General features: G+C 41.4%; 1 protein-coding gene across 2 annotated transcripts in view; it reads left to right on the plus strand.

Moving 5' to 3' along the window:
• Positions 1-21,070, plus strand: part of PLCL2 (phospholipase C like 2) — a 190,845-nt gene that overhangs the window by 105,972 nt on the left and 63,803 nt on the right. For both annotated transcript variants that reach the window (XR_006609244.1, XM_004773534.3), the window contains exons 2-3: positions 9,434-11,920; positions 14,624-14,827. Coding sequence is in view for 1 of the 2 variants with exons in the window: in XM_004773534.3 (XP_004773591.2) it covers positions 9,434-11,920; positions 14,624-14,827 (2,691 nt within the window). In the remaining variant the exon portion in view is untranslated. The remainder of the gene's footprint in view (positions 1-9,433; positions 11,921-14,623; positions 14,828-21,070) is intronic.

A 21,070-nucleotide genomic window follows, 5' to 3' on the forward strand; every position in this document is an offset into this window, starting at 1 on the left:
TACTTGTGAATTTTCAGATTTAGTCACATGATTGATTTCTAGTTTCAGACCATGGTGGTCAAAAAAGATGCTTGATTTCAGTCTTCTTAAATTTATTAAGATTTCTTTTATGACCTAACATATGATGTATTCTGAGAATGTTCCATCTGTGCTTGACAAGAATGTGGATCCTGTTGCCTTTGGATGGAAATTTCTGTATATATCTGCTAAATTCCTCTGGTCTACCATGTCAAAGGCCAGTGTCTCCTTATTGATTTTCTGTCTGGGTGATCTATCTGTTGATGTAAGTGGGGTATTAAAGTCCCCTATTATTACTGTATTGCTGTTTATTTCTCCATTCAGGTCTGTTAATATTTGCTTTATATATTTAGGTGCTCCTATGTCAGGTGCATAAATATTTACAAATGTCACATCCTTTTGTTGAGTTGACCCTCTGATCATTGAGATTACCAGATTACCAGTTCATGAAAAGTGGCTACTGGCCAATACTGGTCAGCATTGGTCCCTCCAGGGGCTATGGACTATAAGAGCCCATTCCCTCAAAAAGTTTCTGCTTGAGAGATAAGGCGAACCCACATAAAACAATTAGAGAACTGAATAAGACTATAATTAAGTGTTAAATTATAGGGTAGAGACTTTAACTACTGTAAGAGTTTGGAGAAGAGACAGCATTCAGAGCACAGCCTTGTGAATGGTTTGGAACTTAAAAATATTTTATAGAAAGTGAACTTTCCCTTTTATTTGATTCATTCTCCCCCCCTCCCTTGGGCTAATTGTTCACACACACTAATCTCATATGCAAATGAATGATTGGATTAAAAAAGGCCCCAGGAAGAAGTTTATTTTGCCTATAAGATAAGATGGGAAATAATAAACAAGATGATTGCAGAGTAAATTATCTGTGAAAGAATTTTCCTTTTAAAGTTTAATTTTAAAATAATTGTGGAAATATAAAACTTCTGACTGAAAGAGCTACTGCCTCTTCCTTCTCTGGTGGCTGTGGTCCAAGACGGCAACTCTGCAGGTCTGCCTGCTTACAGGTCTCTGTGAGGCTTTCCTGTTTGGTTTTTTAAAGATTTTATTTTGAAGTAATCTCTATATCTAACGTGAGGCTTGAACTCACAACTCCGAGATCAAGAGTTGTGTGCTGTACAAACTGAGCCAGCCAGGAGTCCCTGGAGCTTTCCTTCTGGGTCCTGACTAGCCCCACGGAGCCATCATTTCCCTCAGTACCACGTAGTGATGGATTTAAAGGTAAAAAGTGAGGAAAATATCCTTCTATGCTATACCGAAATAATGAAGAACCAGCACAATGTAGGTGGAAAAATTGTGATTGAGAAGCTATTCTTAGAATGGATCATACCGGAGGCTAAGATTATATACTACGTGATTCAACTTGCATGGCTTTTGAAATTCAGTATGATTTACCAAACAGTTATTAACAATTAAAGTTATGTAACCACATCTTGAAACAGTGCTGTAGTATAGGAAGTCAACCGGCTTTATGATGTGCTGAATAAGGAATTATCATATACACAGTTGGGAAACACTGACAGTTTTCACACCAAAGTGGGCCACTTAAGTACCATTATTATAGATCATAAATTAAAATTCATTAGCATCAATATTTTCACTGGAATGTAAAGTAGCACTTGCATAGTTTATAGGAGCTCAGTGCTCACCATTAAGTTTTTCATTACTGGAGAAAAACCGATGAATTTTATTGCAGTTTACATTGGACATAGATGTACATTATGGTTTTATAAATTTACTTCAAATAAATATTTCAGTGGTAGTGAAAGTGTTTGACCAAAAGAGTGTTGTCATAAAAGTATCGTATTCCATTATGGTCTCCTGATTTCATAATTAAAGATCCTATTTTTTTTTTCAAGGCAGGTGCAACCCATCACATCAAATGAGCTCAAAGCTTTAACCTGACGTTGAAAACTTCATTTTATAGGACCTGGAAATGTGTTTTCTTTGCGCATAGTTATTTTGAACACTGTAGGAAATAATATGGGTGTATGAAGTAGAAGGGGTCATCTGAATAATTCTGTTCAGAAAGTGCTTTGAGTGAAGTTGTTTCAGTATTTTTTAGACAAAAATATTATGGGGATCATTGCTTTGTATTTTTCTTTTTACATACGAATACCTACATGTGAGTTAAAATTATAATTCTAACTAAATTGATGGGATTTTAAATTAACAAAAGAAAAATAAATAAAATTAACAAAAGACATTGAGAACTGATTTATTTATTTGTGCCCTATGAATGTGGGCATACAACCTACTGAAGAGGGCATCTGGCTCCTTTTGACAGTTTCTCAATATATCTTGGGTATCACATCCACTTGGTTGTGCTTAAAAGTCCCCCAGGAGCATTAACTGGTAGCCTCAGTGAAACACGACCCAGAGGGGAACTGTGTTCATTCTCTTCCTTCTGGAATGGGACTAACTTCCAACAAATCCTAAGTGATTAGAGTACTGCAGTTGCACATTTATAATCGTGTTCTTTTTATTATTCTTTCATGAAGAAATAATTTCAGCCTGAAATGTATTTATTGAACAGCACCTCACGCAGAGTGTACAAAACTTCAGGCAGCATTTTGAGCACTTTCCAGCTGTGAACTCATTTATTATTATAACAACCCTATGAAGTAGATACTATAAATAACACATGGGGGGCACAGGTACTTTTTTAAGTCTCTGTTTTACAGGTGGAAAGCTGGAGGACTAAAGACTATGTAATGCTAGCTTGCCTCTTGGGGCTCATAGTATTTCTGTGGGTGATTCCTAAATTAGAAAGTACATAAGCTATTGGATTATTTTGTTCCCCTTGGAATTAAGAAAACCTATTTTACAGCTATAAATAAGAACTCTTCCTCTGACTGATTGGTTTTGCTGCTATTAGTGAAAATCTGTTCCTTATATCCATAAATTATGTGGTTTCCTTTTGTTTGCCTGTCTCTCAGTTTGTCATCTCTCTTTTGGATAGCCTTAAAATTTCCTTGACAGTCCTATAAAACATATACCCTTTGCCTTTAACGTGTAAGGCTGACTTTCTTTTTTAGGAAATGATAATCTTTTTCTTTGCCTTTTGAAGTTTATGTTAATAAGGTGCATGACTCTAAACCTTTTTGAGAAAGAGGAATGGGTTTGCATTGCGTATCACTTTCAGAATCCACTCAGTCTTTTGAGGTCTCTGAAACCCACCTGTGAGCCTTCAGAGACTGACCTCTAGGTTAGGGACACCTTTGTGGCAGCACAGGAAAATTTAGGAACTGTAGTGCTTTAAAGGGGAATAACTTTTGAAAAAAATTCAGTACATTTGTAAGCCTGGTCAAGTAGATGTCGTGTGGCTAGATGTAAGTGGATCCCCTGTAATCCATTCCTGTTGTCATTGTTTTAAAGAGTGATTATTTTGAGAGAGAGAGAGAGAGAGAGAGAGAATGAGAACAAGCAGGGGGAGGGGCGGAGGGAGAGAATCTTTTGAGCAGATTCCATGCTGAGCGAGGAGCCAGACTCTGGGCTCGATCCCATAACCCATGAGATCATGACATGAGCTGAAACCAAGAATCAGACGTTAACCAACTGAGCCCACCTAGGTGTCCCTGAATTGTTATTCTTATTTGTGTTCCTCTGTATATAACTTTAAGGTTTTTCTTTTTGTATTTGTTTTTGAACAATTTGATTGTGAGATGTCCAAGGGGTGTTTTGTGTGTGTGTGTGTGTGTGTCTGTCTCCTATAATGTGGACTGAATGCTGGGCATCATGTTTTGTAAAGACTGAAGTAAATAACACTTAGGCTCAAAAATGAACATGCCTCTTCATCTTCTGGGTCATTAATGTTGGGGAAGTTGAGCAAGTCTAGTCAATAATTGCATGGGTTTTGTATTTTGAGGCACCATTGTTACTTTTATTGTACCACTGACTTTAAATTCCTCCCCCAGTGGGCAACAGTGTGTTTAGCGTGGAGACTAGAGTCCCAGAGGTTTACTTATTGTACCTGCTCTGCCCTCGGCTTTCATCCTCAGATGGCTGTGTGAAAAAGGAGTCTTTCTCCGTGTTCTTACCCTACCTCCATGGTGCACGGCTTGCTCCTTAGTCCCAGGGTTCTGGGAAAGTCAGGAGGAGTTTTTTGTCCTCCTGATCTAGTTTCAGTATTCAGCAGCCATACGCTCCTATTCATCAGGGTAGAACCTTGTGGGCACACCTGCCCTGCTCCCCTTAGCAGCCACACTTGGCCAGTGTCTGTGTGGAGTTGAGGCTGGAGACAGTCTTCTGCTCTCTCTTGGTGGTAATAGAGTTCTGCTTTTATTGGTGCAGGCTCCTGAATCCAAGAGGTTCTTCTACCCTTTGGGGCAGTAGATCTTTGCCTGGCTGTAGAGATAGATGGATTTTGCTTCTACCCTGACCCCAGTGGTGCTGGAGAAAGAGGGCTTGCTGCCCCTCCCTCAGTGGCTTAAGGCTTTTGCTTCAATATGAGAGGGTAGTTGGGGAAAGAGGCAGAGTTTCAATCTGCCCCCCATGTCTGTGCCCTGGAGAGGGGCTCTCTCTCCTGTTCTCCCAGTTTTTCTCAGGAGCACCCATGAAGCAGACCTACAAATGTGTGCAAACTCTGTGTGTGTCTGGGGCTCCCTTTTATTCTACACTGATATCCTAGCCCACACTTGGCCTGTATGAATTCCTGAAAATCTTAGCCGACTTCTTATATGTGCGGCTTCCCTGGTGACCTCTCTCTTTCATGCCCTGTCAAATGTGAAGCAGTTTCTGGGTCTTGTCTGTCCTTGGAAGGGCCTGTCACTCTCTGGAATGCAGCTCCTTTGGTTGCTTTGTGACCACTGTTCTCTGATGGATAGAAGAAAACTTAAGATTTTATAGATAGTTTGGCTTTTTCTCATCCTGCTGGTAATGATGTTCTCTCTTGACTTTCCATATTCTGAGCTATCCTCTTGATGGTACCTGCTCACACACATGAGTTTCAATTCTCCTGTGGGTTCCCAAGCGAAAAGCTGATCTGCGGGTTCACAGACTCCTTGCCAAAGTTGGGCCAGGGTGAGCTCTGGGAATGCAGTAGAGGGCATCCTGGGAGAGGGAGGCTGTGAAGAGAGGAACCTGTGGGCCAAGCAGCTCTCTTTATATGCAGTAAAGGGAATTCCACATGAGCGGGAAGCAACATTTGGCCGTATCTAGCTTTTCTTCAAGTTATTTTATTCTTTTCAGTTCATCTGATTGTACAAAATGACCTTCAAAGTGACCGATTTTCCTCCTTTTTTTTTTTTTTTTTTTTTTTTCCGTCTTTGCTCATCTTGGAGAGCACATCAAAGTTCTAATGATGAATGAGAAACCTTGCAAGGTAGCTCTGATGTGCCCAGCATGACTTCTTCCTTCAATTCAGCGTTCTTGTTACTGAGCTTAAGAAAGGCCAGGCCTTGCTGTGCTCCTTTAAGGGGCCTCAAGTTGCTTCTGGGGGCATCCTGTTTTCTTTTGTTAAGGATAGAAATTTCTTTAACCTGCTGTTTCTTAACTCTCTTTATTCCTAGGCCCCCTTCAGTTAACATAGAGATCTCAAGGTCTTTTTAAATGCTATTTCTAAACCAAATTAAATGACTTGACTCAAAACAAGCCAGAAAGGCAAACGACTGTGCGGTTTTCATACTCCATCCCCTTCTTCCTTCTGATATGCCCCACCCCCAGCCCCCTCTGGAATCCCCACCTGTATCTAGAATTCAGCATTTCAGGGTTGATGTGGAGATGGACTTTTCGAAAGCTGATTTTCCTTTAGACCGAACATTTGTTTCGTGTTTCTTCTCTTGGTGTTATTAAGTGCTGATAGAGTATCAGAAGTTTATATTCTCTTATATTTGCCACTGAGAAGCTTTAGATGATGAGTGCTTAAAATGGAAGAACCAGCTTCGAAACATCATACTGTTTTTAGAAGCATTTTGAGACATCTTTATCTCAGCAGAAACTTACATCTTTTCCTCTGGTTTTAGGTGATTAGTTCATGTAAACTATATGAATTTTGTTTTCTGTAGATAAAAAGACTGTATAGGTAGCGCCTTTCACTGTTAAATTTAAACTAAGTAACATTAGGAGCGAATATAGGAAAGAGACTCCAGCTGTGGTGCTGATCAGCTTCTGAGTTTATGCAAGTACAGCAGACCCTTGAATGGCGAGGGTTTGAGCTGTATGGGTCACTTAGACATGGACTTTTTTTCCCAATAAATACAGTGAAGTGCTGTAAATGTATTTTCTGTTCTCGACGATTTTCTTAAAAACATTTTCTGTAGCTTAGTTTATTGTAAGAATATAGCATGTAATACATAACATGCCAAGTACGTATTAATAAACTATGTGTTACCGGGAAGGCTATGGGTCAGTAGCAGGCTCTGAGTGGTTGAGTTTTGGAGAATCAGAAGTGATTAGCAGATTTTCAACTGTGTGAGGGATGGGCACCCCGAACCCTCGAGTTGTTCAAGGGTGAGCTGTACTAGATCACGCCTGGGCTGAAAAGTGAAAGCCGAGTAGGTGTGGGATAAAGATTCTGGGAGTCAGGTCAAATGGGGACCTGGATCTCCTGCTATTTGAGCCTCAGTTGTTCCTCCCTCCCACACAGGGGCTTCTGTCCTTCTCTTCTCTTCCTCTGGGCGGTGGGGGCTGGCCTGCCTTCACATCCACCTGCAGCTTCCAGCCAGTGGTTCAGGTTCATCCGGTGGTGAGAGCAAGCTCGCACATCCGTTCTCCTGTTTGGTCTCTAAGCAAGCACCCTGTTGGTATTTGATAATAGCTTCATCTGTTGGAGAGGAAGGAGGCCGTGATGTGCTCTGGAGAGGACAGGATGGTTCTGGATCACAGCAGACAAGGGGGAAGAAACAGGAAGATCTCTTGTAAGGGAAGTCCCTGCTGTCATTATATCAGCTTATGTTGGGGTGACCGTCATGTGCCTGTGTCTGCAATGAAGGATCAGAACTCACCAATCAAAACCTGGCTGGCTTGCAAAAAGCAGGGCAATGTTTTGAAAGCCTCAAGTGTAGTGGTTAAGCTCCTGTCTGTCCCACAAATGGGGGTGTGTGAACACATAAGTATGTTATTAGCGTGCTTTGTGATTTGGCTTTTTCTTCTTAATAACAAACAGAACTATGAATCTGAAATGTACCAATTGTAATACAATAGAAAGTAGTAGGTGAGTATTAATCAGTATGTTAAGATGGATAGAGTGAAAGATTACAGTGCTGAGAAAATGCTATATGTATTTTTAATGGATAAATGGGTAAGTAACTTCATTTATCTTTGTGACTTCTTTTTACTAGTGGCACTTTAGAGATATAATTTGTAACGATTATAACATTCCCTTACTTAATTAGTATGTTGTCTTTACTAAAGGTACATGTTTGTTTTTAAAGGTAAAGCAACCGTCATTCTGAAAAATTGGAAATTTATACATTTGTTTCAGGCCCTTATGCATGGTTGATTACAAATTTAATTTCACGCCAACTCACTTAAATAGATAGAACACAGGCTATGCTTTAGGGGTTTGGAAGAGCTATGATACAATTCATCTTATGGATACAACTGCCACAGTTTTTATATCTTTTGCACTTTATTGTTCTGAGGATTCACTTGCAAAGAAATACTCTACCTTGTGGCTTTTATGTTGTGTCTTGGCATTTAAAAAGCCTCTGTGGTTCGTTTTGAAACTTTAAGGGAAATGATAACCATATGATTTAAAGTTTAAGTTTAATTACCTCCTGCAAATTGCTTTTGGAAGTATAGGTAGTCAAAAAGTAAGAGTGGTTTTAAATTTCGGATGCAGAGACTGGCATAATCACTCTCTAAAATGTAGAGATTTTACTCAAAATAGATTCTCTCCAAAGCAGAAAAGTTAGAATCGCTTTTGTCTAATACTCTTCATGCTCTTCTCTTCATTGCCACAAAAGTTATATAATCTCAACCTCCACGTCTACTCCCTGTGTATGAATAGAATGACTTACTGGAAATTTATCAAAAATATCACATACTTCCTGAAAGGCAACATCATGTTTTAGGTGAAAATTGTGAAAGATGCTTTGAGGTCATTTGAGCATTTTATAAAAAGGTGATAAAGGTGTCTGTACAGGGAAGGAACTTCAATACACACATAACTATGGCATCAGCCTCTTAAGGCGGGCACCTGTGACACTGAGCAGGGAAGTTGAGGGCTGTGCCCTTGAAGATGCAGACTTCTTCAGAAACAGATGCTGCTTAGAGTGTTTCCCTTGATGGTGTTCACAACCTGGTGATGCTGCACACACTTAGGTGACATTGTTCTGAGCACTAGCCCTGTGCGTGGCAGCAGGCTTTAATAAATCCAGCGCTAGGGTGACAGAAGCACCCTCAGCTGTCCTCCCTCCCAGACTCAGTACAACTGCAGCTGCAGAACCGTACGTGTGCGAAGTCTGGAGAACCGTGACTAATCGGAGACACTGAAGAGCCAGGAATTTTGGCTGGAATTTCAGTGTCTACTCATTTAACACACAGTTTAGTGGTCAGTATTTAGCTGTTTCTGGATTTTTGGCGTTTCCAGAAATAGCTCAGATATCTTAGTGAGTCCAAGTGGTGAGGAAGTGGTTTTCAAACTTCAGTGAGCCTCCCCTTCACCTAGAGTATTGCTTACAGTGCAAATTCCTGAGCACTACCCCCTAGAGATCTGATCCTATGAGCCTAGGAATCTGCATTTTAATCAGGTAAGCCAGGTGGTTCTGAGGCAAGTGGACAGGCCTTTGAGGAACACTAGTGTGGGAGATACATTCAGATGCAGAGTCCGCCTCATGGGTGTATGAATACTGTGCGGTTGGGCAGGCCCCACACTCAGTAAGGCCCTGTACTTGAATCAGTACTCTTCTGTCACCTTAAAATCCTTAACAATTTTTTTTTTTTTTTTTTGAGAGAGAGAGACTGGGGAGGGGCAGAGGGAGAGGAGAGAGAATCTTAAGCAGGCTCTGCACATTCAGTGCAGAGCCTAATGGGGGCTTGCCCTCATGGCCCTTGATTGAGATCATGACCTGAGCTGAAATCAAGAGTCAGAAGCTTAACTGACTGAGCCCCCAAGAGCCTCTAAAATGCTTAACAAGTTTTGAATAAGGAGTCCTGCATTTTCATTTTTCCCTGAGCCCTGCAAATTAAGCAGTCCATTCTCTGTACAGGATTTTATTTTGTATTACTGAAATTGTGTTTCTTGACACCCATGGGCTTGCAATTATTCAATAATGATTTTTTACCTGTTTATATTAGACTGCAAACTCTAGGCTGCTTCTAAGCTCTAGAAGTGATTGTCATTTATCATAGATCATTCAATAGGATTTTTTTGAAGAAATTAAATTTTTATTCCTAGTCTTGAACACAGAAACCTATGTTTATGTTATTCTTTTACACTTTTGTTTTCCTCTCCCAGGATGGTACAAAACAGAAAAGAGAACGGAAGAAGACCGTGTCATTTAGTAGCATGCCGACAGAGAAGAAGATCAGCAGTGCAAGCGATTGCATCAATTCAATGGTCGAGGGTTCCGAACTCAAAAAGGTTCGCTCCAACTCCAGGATTTACCATAGGTACTTTTTACTGGATGCTGACATGCAGAGCCTGAGGTGGGAACCATCTAAGAAGGATTCTGAGAAAGCCAAGATTGATATCAAATCCATCAAGGAAGTGAGAACAGGAAAAAATACAGACATATTCCGCAGCAATGGCATTTCTGACCAGATATCTGAAGATTGTGCATTTTCAGTCATATATGGAGAGAACTATGAGTCACTTGATTTGGTTGCCAATACTGCAGATGTTGCGAACATCTGGGTTACGGGACTGCGGTACCTAATTTCTTATGGAAAACATACACTTGATATGTTAGAAAGTAGCCAAGACAACATGAGGACTTCTTGGGTTTCACAAATGTTTAGTGAAATTGATGTAGATAACCTTGGACATATAACTCTGTGTAATGCTGTGCAGTGTATCAGAGACCTCAATCCTGGTTTAAAAACTAGCAAAATTGAGCTTAAGTTCAAAGAATTGCACAAATCCAAGGACAAAGCTGGTACTGAAGTCACAAAGGAAGAATTTGTTGAGGTTTTCCATGAGCTTTGTACCAGACCTGAAATTTATTTCCTTTTAGTTCAGTTTTCAAGCAATAAAGAATTTCTTGATACCAAGGACCTTATGATGTTTCTTGAGGCAGAGCAGGGTGTGGCACATATAAATGAGGAAATAAGCCTTGAAATTATTAGCAAATATGAGCCATCTAAAGAAGGTCAGGAAAAGGGCTGGCTTTCCATAGATGGGTTCACTAAGTACCTTATGTCCCCTGATTGTTATATATTTGATCCAGAACATAAGAAGGTCTGTCAAGATATGAAGCAACCTTTGTCTCATTACTTTATAAATTCATCTCATAATACATACTTAATAGAGGATCAGTTCCGAGGTCCCTCTGACATCACGGGATACATCCGAGCTCTTAAAATGGGTTGCCGGAGTGTTGAACTGGATGTGTGGGATGGGCCAGATAACGAACCTGTAATTTACACGGGCCACACCATGACCTCTCAGATAGTCTTCCGCAGCGTCATTGATATTATTAACAAGTATGCATTCTTTGCTTCAGAGTACCCTCTTATCTTGTGTTTAGAAAATCACTGTTCTATTAAACAGCAGAAGGTAATGGTTCAGCACATGAAGAAGATTTTAGGGGACAAACTCTATACAACATCACCCAATGTGGAGGAATCTTACCTACCATCCCCAGATGTCCTGAAAGGGAGGATACTAATTAAAGCAAAGAAGCTGTCCTCAAACTGCTCTGGTGTTGAAGGGGATGTTACCGATGAAGATGAAGGGGCAGAAATGTCTCAGAGGATGGGCAAAGAGAACGTGGAGCAGCCCAACAATGTGCCTGTGAAGCGATTTCAGCTCTGTAAAGAACTGTCTGAGCTGGTGAGCATCTGTAAGTCCGTTCAGTTCAAAGAATTTCAGGTATCATTTCAGGTTCAGAAGTACTGGGAGGTCTGTTCGTTTAACGAAGTGCTTGCCAGCAAATATGCCAATGAAAACCCTGGGGATTTTGTGAATTACAACAAACGTTTTCTTGCCAGGGTTTTCCCCAGCCCAATGAGAATTGACTCCAGTAATATGAACCCTCAAGATTTTTGGAAGTGTGGCTGTCAGATCGTAGCCATGAACTTTCAGACCCCAGGCCTGATGATGGACCTAAATATTGGCTGGTTTCGGCAGAACGGAAACTGCGGCTACGTCCTCCGGCCGGCCATCATGAGGGAAGAGGTTTCTTTCTTCAGTGCCAACACAAAGGACTCCGTGCCAGGAGTCTCACCGCAGCTTCTTCACATTAAGATCATCAGTGGGCAGAACTTTCCCAAACCCAAAGGATCAGGTGCCAAAGGGGATGTGGTGGATCCTTACGTCTATGTAGAGATTCACGGAATCCCTGCCGACTGTGCAGAACAAAGGACAAAAACCGTGCACCAGAATGGAGATGCTCCCATTTTTGATGAAAGCTTCGAATTTCAGATCAACCTACCTGAACTGGCCATGGTGCGCTTTGTAGTACTGGATGATGACTACATTGGGGATGAGTTCATTGGCCAGTACACAATTCCCTTTGAATGTTTACAGACAGGCTACCGCCACGTCCCCCTGCAGTCCTTGACTGGAGAGGTCCTTGCGCATGCCTCTTTGTTTGTCCACGTGGCTATTACTAACCGAAGAGGAGGAGGGAAACCTCATAAAAGGGGCCTTTCTGTGAGAAAAGGGAAGAAATCCAGGGAATATGCGTCTTTAAGAACACTGTGGATTAAAACTGTGGACGAGGTGTTCAAGAACGCCCAGCCCCCTATCCGGGATGCCACAGATCTGAGAGAGAATATGCAGGTATGCTCTTGGGTTTAAGTATTTCCTTAATGGCTTTTCTTCACAGTGCTCCCTCTGCACCATCCACGAATACTTTGAGGACTTTGGGGTTTACAACAGTATGTTTCATTTTCAGTAATTTGTAAATTCCAATTTGTTATTAGAACATTTACCAGTAGTCTCATCTTTTTTTATCATTTGCATTTCTAGAAGTGCAGTTGGTATCGAAAATACTGATAATGCATTAGAATAAACCAGTTTTGTTACTGTCTCACATAAGCACAGCCTAGTCATTGTCTGCTTCACAGATCTCCATTGTTTTCTAAGAGTGTACATGGGAATCTCCGGTTTTCCAGAATATCCTTTAGCTGGAACACACTTTGATGACCTACCAAACTAAAAGGCCCATGTTCCAACCCTTTCTTCTGGAGCTGTATTGCTAGGAAAATAGCAAGCACTTAAGTGATCTGATGTGTGTGTGTTTTGAGCTGCCTCTTGTTTTTGGAGGACGGTTGTTCAAGTGTTTGAGTAAAAGACGTGTGGCGTCTGTATTTATTAGAAGTCTAAGATAATAATTACCTCTAAACTGTGTAATGGCTAAAAGCAGTCAGGAATTAATTAAGGATCGTCCGCATGTCCAGCAGTGTGCCAGGGCCTGCCTCACACAGCTTCTGGCCGTTTCCCACCCCAGTGTGTGAGAGTGCCTGCCACTCTGTGGTAACTGCTCTCTGTGTGTTTATTAGAACATATATATTAAATATATTAGCTGGCTATATAACTATAAATAACTACTACAAGAAGAATGCCACCAGCAAGTAAAATCTGACTCAGAATATTCAGCAGATTTCAACCCTGCACAGATCTTATAGATACATCATTCATAAAAAGACCTTGCCACAATAGAGGAATTTTATTCTCTTCCTCTCCAAGTCAAAGCTTTAACAGAGACCTGAAGGGCTCTTCCCTGTTTCTGAGAGCAAGAATAGCTTAGGAAACCCTTAGCTCAGAGCAAAGCACACTGTTGTCACCTGCCCTAGGGCTGTGCGTGCCCCAGCACTCCCGCGGGGATCCTCTGGAGTTCTAGCATCCTGCGTCTAGAGTCCTGTGTCTGTGCCACGCCCGGCAGAGCGGTCGGTGGCAGGGTTAATGGACACCTGTTGCACAGAGAGTCTGGGCCCTGAGGACGCAGCCATGAACAAGCAGTGCCTTCAGCTGCAAGCAAGCGGCGGGGAGGGAAGTGGACCGTGAGCAGGTGAATGAGCAAATAGGACAGTTGCAGACACTAGCAAGAGCTACGAAGAAGATAAAACAGGGAGGTGTGATGGAGTGATTGGGAGACCCCCCCCCCAGGCAAGGTTTGGTGTCACAAGCAGTCACTATCCAAGAGATTTTGAGTGAAATGTCCTTAAAAGTCCACGTTTCAAGAGATATGAAAGAAAATGTTTGAGAAAACCAAAGTGCTGCTCATTTCTTAGACTGGGGTATCTGAGAACAGAAGATACAGGACTTAGAAGGCCTGGATTCTTCTCCTCTGGCCACCATGCTCAGCCCAGAGCAGGACCCAAGTGCACCTGGAATAACTCCCATTTTGGTTAGAATTTACTGGTTGTTATAGGACAGTAATTAAAAGCATAAACCTCAGCATCAACAGATTCCAGGTAAAATTTTGACTCCTTCCCTCACCAGCTGAGTGACCTTAGGGAAACAACAGAGAGAGGTCAAAGCCGAGACTCCGCTTCTCACCCACAGCACAGCCTGTTGGGAGTATTAAGTGAGGGAATGGTACTAGGTAGTCCTACTGGCTTAGCACTTGGTAAGTGCTCTAAGAATGCCAACCATGACATTTGACAGTGTCCAGGGGTTTTCTTTACCAGAGATTTTAATGGCATAGCTCTGGTGGTGGGTGAGAAAAGAGAGAAGGGGATTGTGGGGGAGAAACGTTGCACTCAGTGGACATGCTAATAGGGAGGGTATCCTACTGGGCAGACCTCTCCAGTAAACTGCTTTGTCCTTAAAATTCCTTTAGATTTTCTGTAGTTTGCTGGCAATCCTCGGCATCCCTTGGCTGGTAGATCTTTGTTTTCACGTGACTTCCAAAGCTAAGAGAGATAGAGCAGTCCATCTCTCATGCCCTCAGAGGAACAAACCATATCAAACCTTGATCTTGGACTTTTAGCCTCCATAACTGAGACAAAAAGCTTGTTGTTTAAACAAAAAACAAAAACAAACAAATAAAAAATTCCTTTCTATTTGGAACCAGTGTAAATGGGTGAAAAACACTAAAGTTTCTTCCTTGCAAATATTCCTTTCCTTTTTGGATGGCTGGAATATTTGATGCTTACTTTAAACCTGATTTGATTTTTTTTTCCTCTACCTTTTTTGAACACAGAAGTCATTCTTTTTGTTTGCTCATGATTGCATATCAGCCTTAGCACCACCGTGAACTTTTATCTGAAAAGAGGCTTTATCCTTCAGATGAATTTACTTACTCACATCTTCTGTACTTTTGATAAATTGGATTGAAAATGTCTGTAACTGTATTTACTTTGGAAAATAGCCACTTTTCCCTGGTATGGGATAATCATTGGTTAATTCTGTCATGACATTGCTAATAATGGTTGTACCAGGCAGTTCAAGTATAATCAAGTCTATCAAGTAGAATATCCACGAGAAATTAAAAGCTCCAGTTAATAAGTAAGCGCCTCCTCTCTTTCCACTGAACAGAATGCTGTGGTGTCATTCAAGGAGCTGTGCGGCCTCTCGTCTGTGGCCAATCTCATGCAGTGCATGTTGGCGGTGTCTCCCCGCTTCCTGGGACCCGACAACACGCCGCTGGTGGTCCTGAATCTGAGCGAGCAGTACCCCACGATGGAGTTGCAGGGAATTGTGCCTGAGGTTCTAAAGAAGATTGTAACAACTTATGACATGGTGAGTTATTCTTTGTATTTTTATGGAGCCTGGGTGAGAGAGAGATCTTAAGACAAAACACCAGACATACTCAGGCACTCTTGCTAGGGTGAGCTTTCCCATTTCGTGCTTCATTTATCTACATTGGAAAAATGATTCCTCTGACCTTGCTGCATTTGAAAGAGCTCAGTATTTTATCGGTGTTGTTTTAGAGAGTAGGATTCAGAAATACTTGCCTCCGTCGGATTAAATAATGGTTTGCTTTTCAAGAACGTATCTGAACTGATTTCTAAAGCATGTGCTCGAAGAATTTTTTTTATCTTTCTCTGCATCCAGCCCTTGATTTGCTCATTTTTATTTTGTTTTCATTGTTCAGGCTGGTAGAACTGAAAAATTTAATTATCTTCTAAAATAAATTTTAAGCACCATTAGGGGCAATTGCTTCCATCTCGTGATTATAATGTGTGATGCTTTCCTTCCTTACAGCAACTGCTCTGAGATACCTGTAATTCGTAATCAACTTAACACTAATGAGGTATCCTCAGGATACCTAGAATATTACATTTTTGTGCTTACATATATCGCATTTTCATTAATCCTATCCTGGTCTTATTGTACTTTTTGACTTATCGTAGCTCTGAGGGAGAATTAGTGGGTGAAGAGCACTGTTTCGACCCCAGGATGTCGTGGAGGCCGTCAGCACTTGGGAGTGCTGACAGTTGCTCTCCAGCCTGCAAGGTTAAGGGTGTGGGATGCTCCTCTCCCAGATGGGCCAGGCTGGCAGCCTGTGCTCCTCAGGGTGCTTAGCACTGGGAGGCCGTCTCTACCACCTCTTCTACACAAAATGCATGGACTACAACCACAAAACACTAGGCCTCAAGTGATATAGCTGCTGTGGTTAAAGACAGCAGCTATATATATATATTATATATATATTAGCAGATATATATATATATATATATATATATAGACACTCTGATGGGAGTGGCATCAGAAGACTTAACAGAAATATTTTCGACCGTTCTAGAACTGGATCTGAAAGCTTTAATTCAGAGGGGTTTATACAATTCAAAGGAAAGACAAAAACAGATTAGGTCAGCATTTCCCACAGTGTGTTCAGAGGAACATTGGCTTCTTAGGGGATTAGTAAATGTCACATGGGAGAAAGGGCTCCTTGGTAAAGCAATTTGGGGAAATACTGATTTGAATAAAACTAATCATATGTCTTTACTGTGGGATATCTTAGGGCTTTTGCTGACACTCTGAGTTCCCAAGGGGGCGATACATAGAGAATGCCCTCTTTCACAAGCTGACTGGACCAAGGGGTACTATTTCCAAAAACGGAAGTTCTAAATACCTTTGTTCTTGGTCTTCTTCACTTCCTGATCTTACTCGCTCAAGTGTTCAGGCAAAGAAGATCTGAGAAAGAAGTACGAGTCAGTAGAATGCAGTATTTTAAACAGCATATCCATTCATTACCTACCTTTTTCCTAGAGTCCTGCATAGTAGCCACACAGTTTAGCAGATACGTATTAGTCCCCTACTATTTCTAGCTTAGAATTCATAGTAGTGTGAGCGATCTAATGACCAAACAGTGGGCTTTACAGGCATACTGCAGAGAGTGGCGGTCAACCTGAAGAAAGAGGGAAGGCCAGGGGCAAGTTTGTCTCAGCACTGGGGAGAGAGCTGTGCTGGGTGCTGCGGGGACTGTAAGAATGAACTTGGGTCGCCCCTGTCCTCAGGGAGCCATCCAGTCCACTGGTAGGTAAGGGAGGCAGCTTGGGAGCAAAGCACGGGACACTTATGCTGTGCTCCTTTGCAGCAAAAAGTGGAAGGGTAGGAAAACAGGTAAAAATGGGAAAGTTTAGAGAACTCTTTCACACTGTGGCTGAGGCCACCTCGTTAGTTCCCACCTCCTCATGCTTTATGAGAAGAAGCCAGAAGAGGTAGCTGATGATGCATGTAAATGCTTCCTAAGCTTAAGCCACATATGAAATCGTTAAGACATCTTGTAGACCTCTTTTGTTCACAAAAATCTAGCACGGTTTATACCCTTGGGGCTTCACGGATCTCTGTAGCAATCCCACAGTGACATTTCTTCATGGTAACCCTTTTTTTTTTTTTTAAGATTTCATTTATTTATATGACAGAGATCACAAGTAGCAGAGAGGTAGGCAGAGAGAGAGAGAGAGAGTGAGGGAAGCAGTTTCCCTGCTGAGCAGAGAGCCCGATGTGGGACTCGATCCCAGGACCCTGAGATCATGACCTGAGCTGAAGGCAGCGGCTTAACCCACTGAGCCACCCAGGCGCCCCATGGTAACCTTTTTACCAGGAACTTTCCGAGAGTGGGGTGATGGCACCCCACGTGGGTGATAACAGGGGCGACTGGACAAGGGTGAGGACCCAGGACCTAGACCAGCAGCTGAGTGCTGACCATGGAGCTTCTCAGGGTTCATGGCAAAGAGACTTCTGGATGACAGGACCTCCCAGTGCCCACCATAGGATCCAGCACAGGAATCCCTCAGAGCTCCTAGCTCCCTGCCCCTTCTTCTCCTGGACTCCTGAATGATAACTCTTAACCACGAAACTCTTATTTGCACATAACTGGATAGCTGTATTGCTGCAGAAGTGCTCAGACAGAATGCTTTAGCATGTTCAAATCTTTTAAACTGTGAAATTTACTCTTATATAATGTTTAATGGACATAGCTGTGCTGCATTACACCCCTAGCTCTATTGATTTGTTCTGTTTTAACTCCATCTGAAAAAGTAAGCCATAAAATACTCAAAATTAAATTCAAACTACTATAATTTTAATTTTAAAATAACAGTGCTACAGCAATAACTCTTATAATACTTGTATTTTATATTTCTTTTTTTAAATAATTTCATGGTTTCTTACCTTGTGACAATTAATTTATTAAAGCTAGCTAAAGGAGTGTGGATGGGAAGTATGCTAATGTGCTGGACAGTCCAGAACCTTACATATAGCTCTTTATTTTTGTAATATTATGTTGAGCTTTACCCAAAATTAACCTTGGAAATAAGATCTTATTTCATTTTGTTGACTTCCCATTTATAGTACGAAGGCTGCAAGAGAGAAGTAAGAGTAGTGTGAGAAACCCCCTCCAGGACTCCTGTGTCGTTGTCCATCTGCACTGCTGAAGCTTACCCTCTGGGGAGGCCAGGGCCCTGCATGCCATGTCCTAAGAGTGTGCAGTTATGTATTTATGCTGTCATGACTGTGATTACTTCTCAGTGTCTAAACTCTTGTTAATAAGCCAACATATAAAAAATGTGCCATTTCTTTGGGAAAAAGGAGAATGCAGAGAAGGAATTGATCATGCAAATATGAACAACCTGTAAACCATTCTAGAGGCTAGGAAAGAATGCCCCTGTCTAGGGTGACCACATATCCTGGTCTTCCTGTTGACACATCTCTTGCCCCAGAGTAATTATTAATAGTTCCCCCTTTAACTCTTAGAAGTGTCTCTATCAGGGCGCTTAGGTGGCTTATTCGGTTAAGCATCTGCTTTCAGCGCAGGTCATGATCCCGGAGTCCTGTAACTGAGCCCTGCATTGGGCTCCCTGCTCAGTGGGGAGTCGGCTTCTCCATCTTTCTTTGCTCCTCCCCCTGCTTGTGCTTGCTTTCTCTCTCTCTCTTTCTCAAATAAATAAATAAATAAATAAATCTTAAAAAAAAAAAAAAAAAAAGAAGTGACCCTATTTAGATAATTAGTTGTATGGTTACCCTATCCATGGTCCCTAGATTGTCTTAATGGCCCTTGTGATTACCATCAACAAATGGATCTTCTAAATTGTCCAAACTGTGGTTTTGCACTATGTGTGGTCCCTCCTTGGGTGCTAGAAGTGGTGAGGTTTAACCCTTGGTCAAAGTCATGTAGGTGTCAGAGCCATGCAGGAGTAGAGGAAGAAGAGAAGTACAGACACCTTCTTAGGCTAGGCAGATTGGGGTGGGGGGTATTGAAAACAAGGACTGGACTGCTATGGAGAGTAGAATGGCCATATGTTCGTCAGACAAATAAGGCTTTTCTCCCCTTAACGTGTTTACAGTTTAATAAAGGAGATAAAGTGTATCCATAGATAGTAAGATAATACATAACAGATATTTTAAAATGTTTAAACGAGGGATGCCTGGGTGGCTCAGTGGGTTAAAGCCTCTGCCTTCAGCTCGGGTCATGATCTCAGGGTCCTAGGATCAAGCCCTGCATCGGGCTCTCTGCTCAGCAGGGAGCCTGCTTCCCTCTCTCTCTGCCTGCCTCTCTGCCTACTTGTGATCTCTCTCTCTCTCTCTCTGCCAAATAAATAAATAAATAATCTTTTTTAAAAAATGAAAAATAAAGTGTGTAAACGAACCATTTGGATGTTATAGACAAGAATGGTCAGTTTCAGGTTTAGGTATTAGGAAGCTTCAGGGAAATATTGGCCTTTGAGCTAGACCTTTAAGAATAAGTCATATTTGAATAGGTAGAGGTGATAAGGAGGAGGCTGTTGAAAGTCGAATTCACAGAGTGAAATGTGCTCGAAAATGTGGAAGCACATATTCTGGGAGATTCACCTGAGGCCCATGGTCGTTCCTGCACATCTTGGAACAGTATGCGTATACACTGCATGTTTCCTCAGGGATTATGCAGTGTAGGAGGCTGAGAGTGAGAGAGAGCCCGAAGACTACATGTTGAGTGCTTTTATTTTGCTCCTGATCCAAAGGAAACCACGGAAACCCTGTGGCACATCAAATTAGTGGTAGAACTAGGCTTAGGAGTCTTTGTCCCATGTTTTTTTCTGCAATCCAGGTCAGGAAGATCACCATGTGTGGTATATAGATGAGTGATCAATATACAGATAAAGCCCAGCTATCTTCAATAATAATAATCTAAAGTTGTTCACGTGGGGTTCTCCAAGTGAGAGGTAACTTGTTTCTGATTCCTGTTCCTTATGACGATTTCATACTTTGGTATAGATTAAAAGACAGATTTGATGAGCTTAAACTGAGGAAGCCTATTTCAAAAGCTAGATCAGATTCCCCTCAAAGAAATCTGGTTATAAGTAGCTGAACATATCTTTTATATTATTACTTCAGAAAACAAAACATTTAAATATGTTATGTAAAATTTATGTAAATGAACTTGAGTACATTTGCTGTTCACTCAAATATCAAAATTGAGCTAGAATGTTCTCATGTAATTAAAAGCTGGTAGGAGAAAATAAGGATTATGTAATTTGTTGAGTTTATGTTACGGTGAACAACAGTACTCTTTACAATACCCAGTGCTCTTAAGAGCACATCTGCACTGGCAGGTCAGTGTAACCTTTCCCCGCCCATCAGTATCAGTGATCTAATTCAGCATTGTTTTAAATGAAAGTGATTTTTACCATCCTTTTAGTATTGATGAAAGTAATAATTCAGCTTTCTAGCTATCTTTATTAATGTCCTATTTCAGACTTAAAATTTCTAAATTTTTGTGAGATCTGTAATAAACTATAGAGACCAAGGATTCAACATCCTTCCTCTTTAGAGAGAAAACTTGGAAATGTTGCATAAAAAGAAAGTTCTCCTTAAGAATTTTTTTCATGGGGCTTTGAGGACAGTCTTCACAGTGAAGTGAGCCAGACATGAAAAGATAAGTACTACATGATTCCACTTACGTGAGGGATCTAAAATAGCCAAATTCATACAATCCGAGACTGGAATGGTAGTTACCAGGGGCCTGGAGGATGGAGAAATGGAGTCATTCATTAATCAATAGGCATAGCTCTGGTTAAGTATGACAAGTCAGCTCCAGAGCCCCCACCGGCCAACATTGTGCCAGTAGTCAACAGAAATGGATTATATGCCTAAAATTTGTTAAGAGGATGGCTCTTCCGCGAAGGGGCTCTTCATGCAGCTCTTTTAAGAAAAAGGCTTTTCTCCCCTTGATTTTGTTAGGATTTTCTGTAACACGGAATAGGCTTCAGTCACTGTAATGAACTTGAAAGTGGAGTTGTAGGGAAGGAAAGGAGAGAAGAAACAGTAAAGAAAATGATGCCCAATTCTGTTCCAGGCAGTAGGGCTAGTCCTGCGCACAGCAGAGGACGCACAGGCAGCCCCATCTGTTCAAAGATTACACGGGACCTCATTCCTACCATTGCAGTGCTTTTGTATTTACTTTCTGTTGAAAATAAGTTTGTTTTGATCTTTTTCAGCCTCACAAAATTCTTGGTTTTAATTGCTTTCACATCTAATTAAGAAAGCATACTCTGGGGA

The sequence above is a fragment of the Mustela putorius genome, unplaced genomic scaffold (genome assembly GCF_011764305.1).
Source record: "Mustela putorius furo isolate JIRA1106 unplaced genomic scaffold, ASM1176430v1.1 tig00003834_pilon_pilon_pilon, whole genome shotgun sequence".
NCBI classification, from domain to species: Eukaryota; Metazoa; Chordata; class Mammalia; order Carnivora; family Mustelidae; genus Mustela; species Mustela putorius.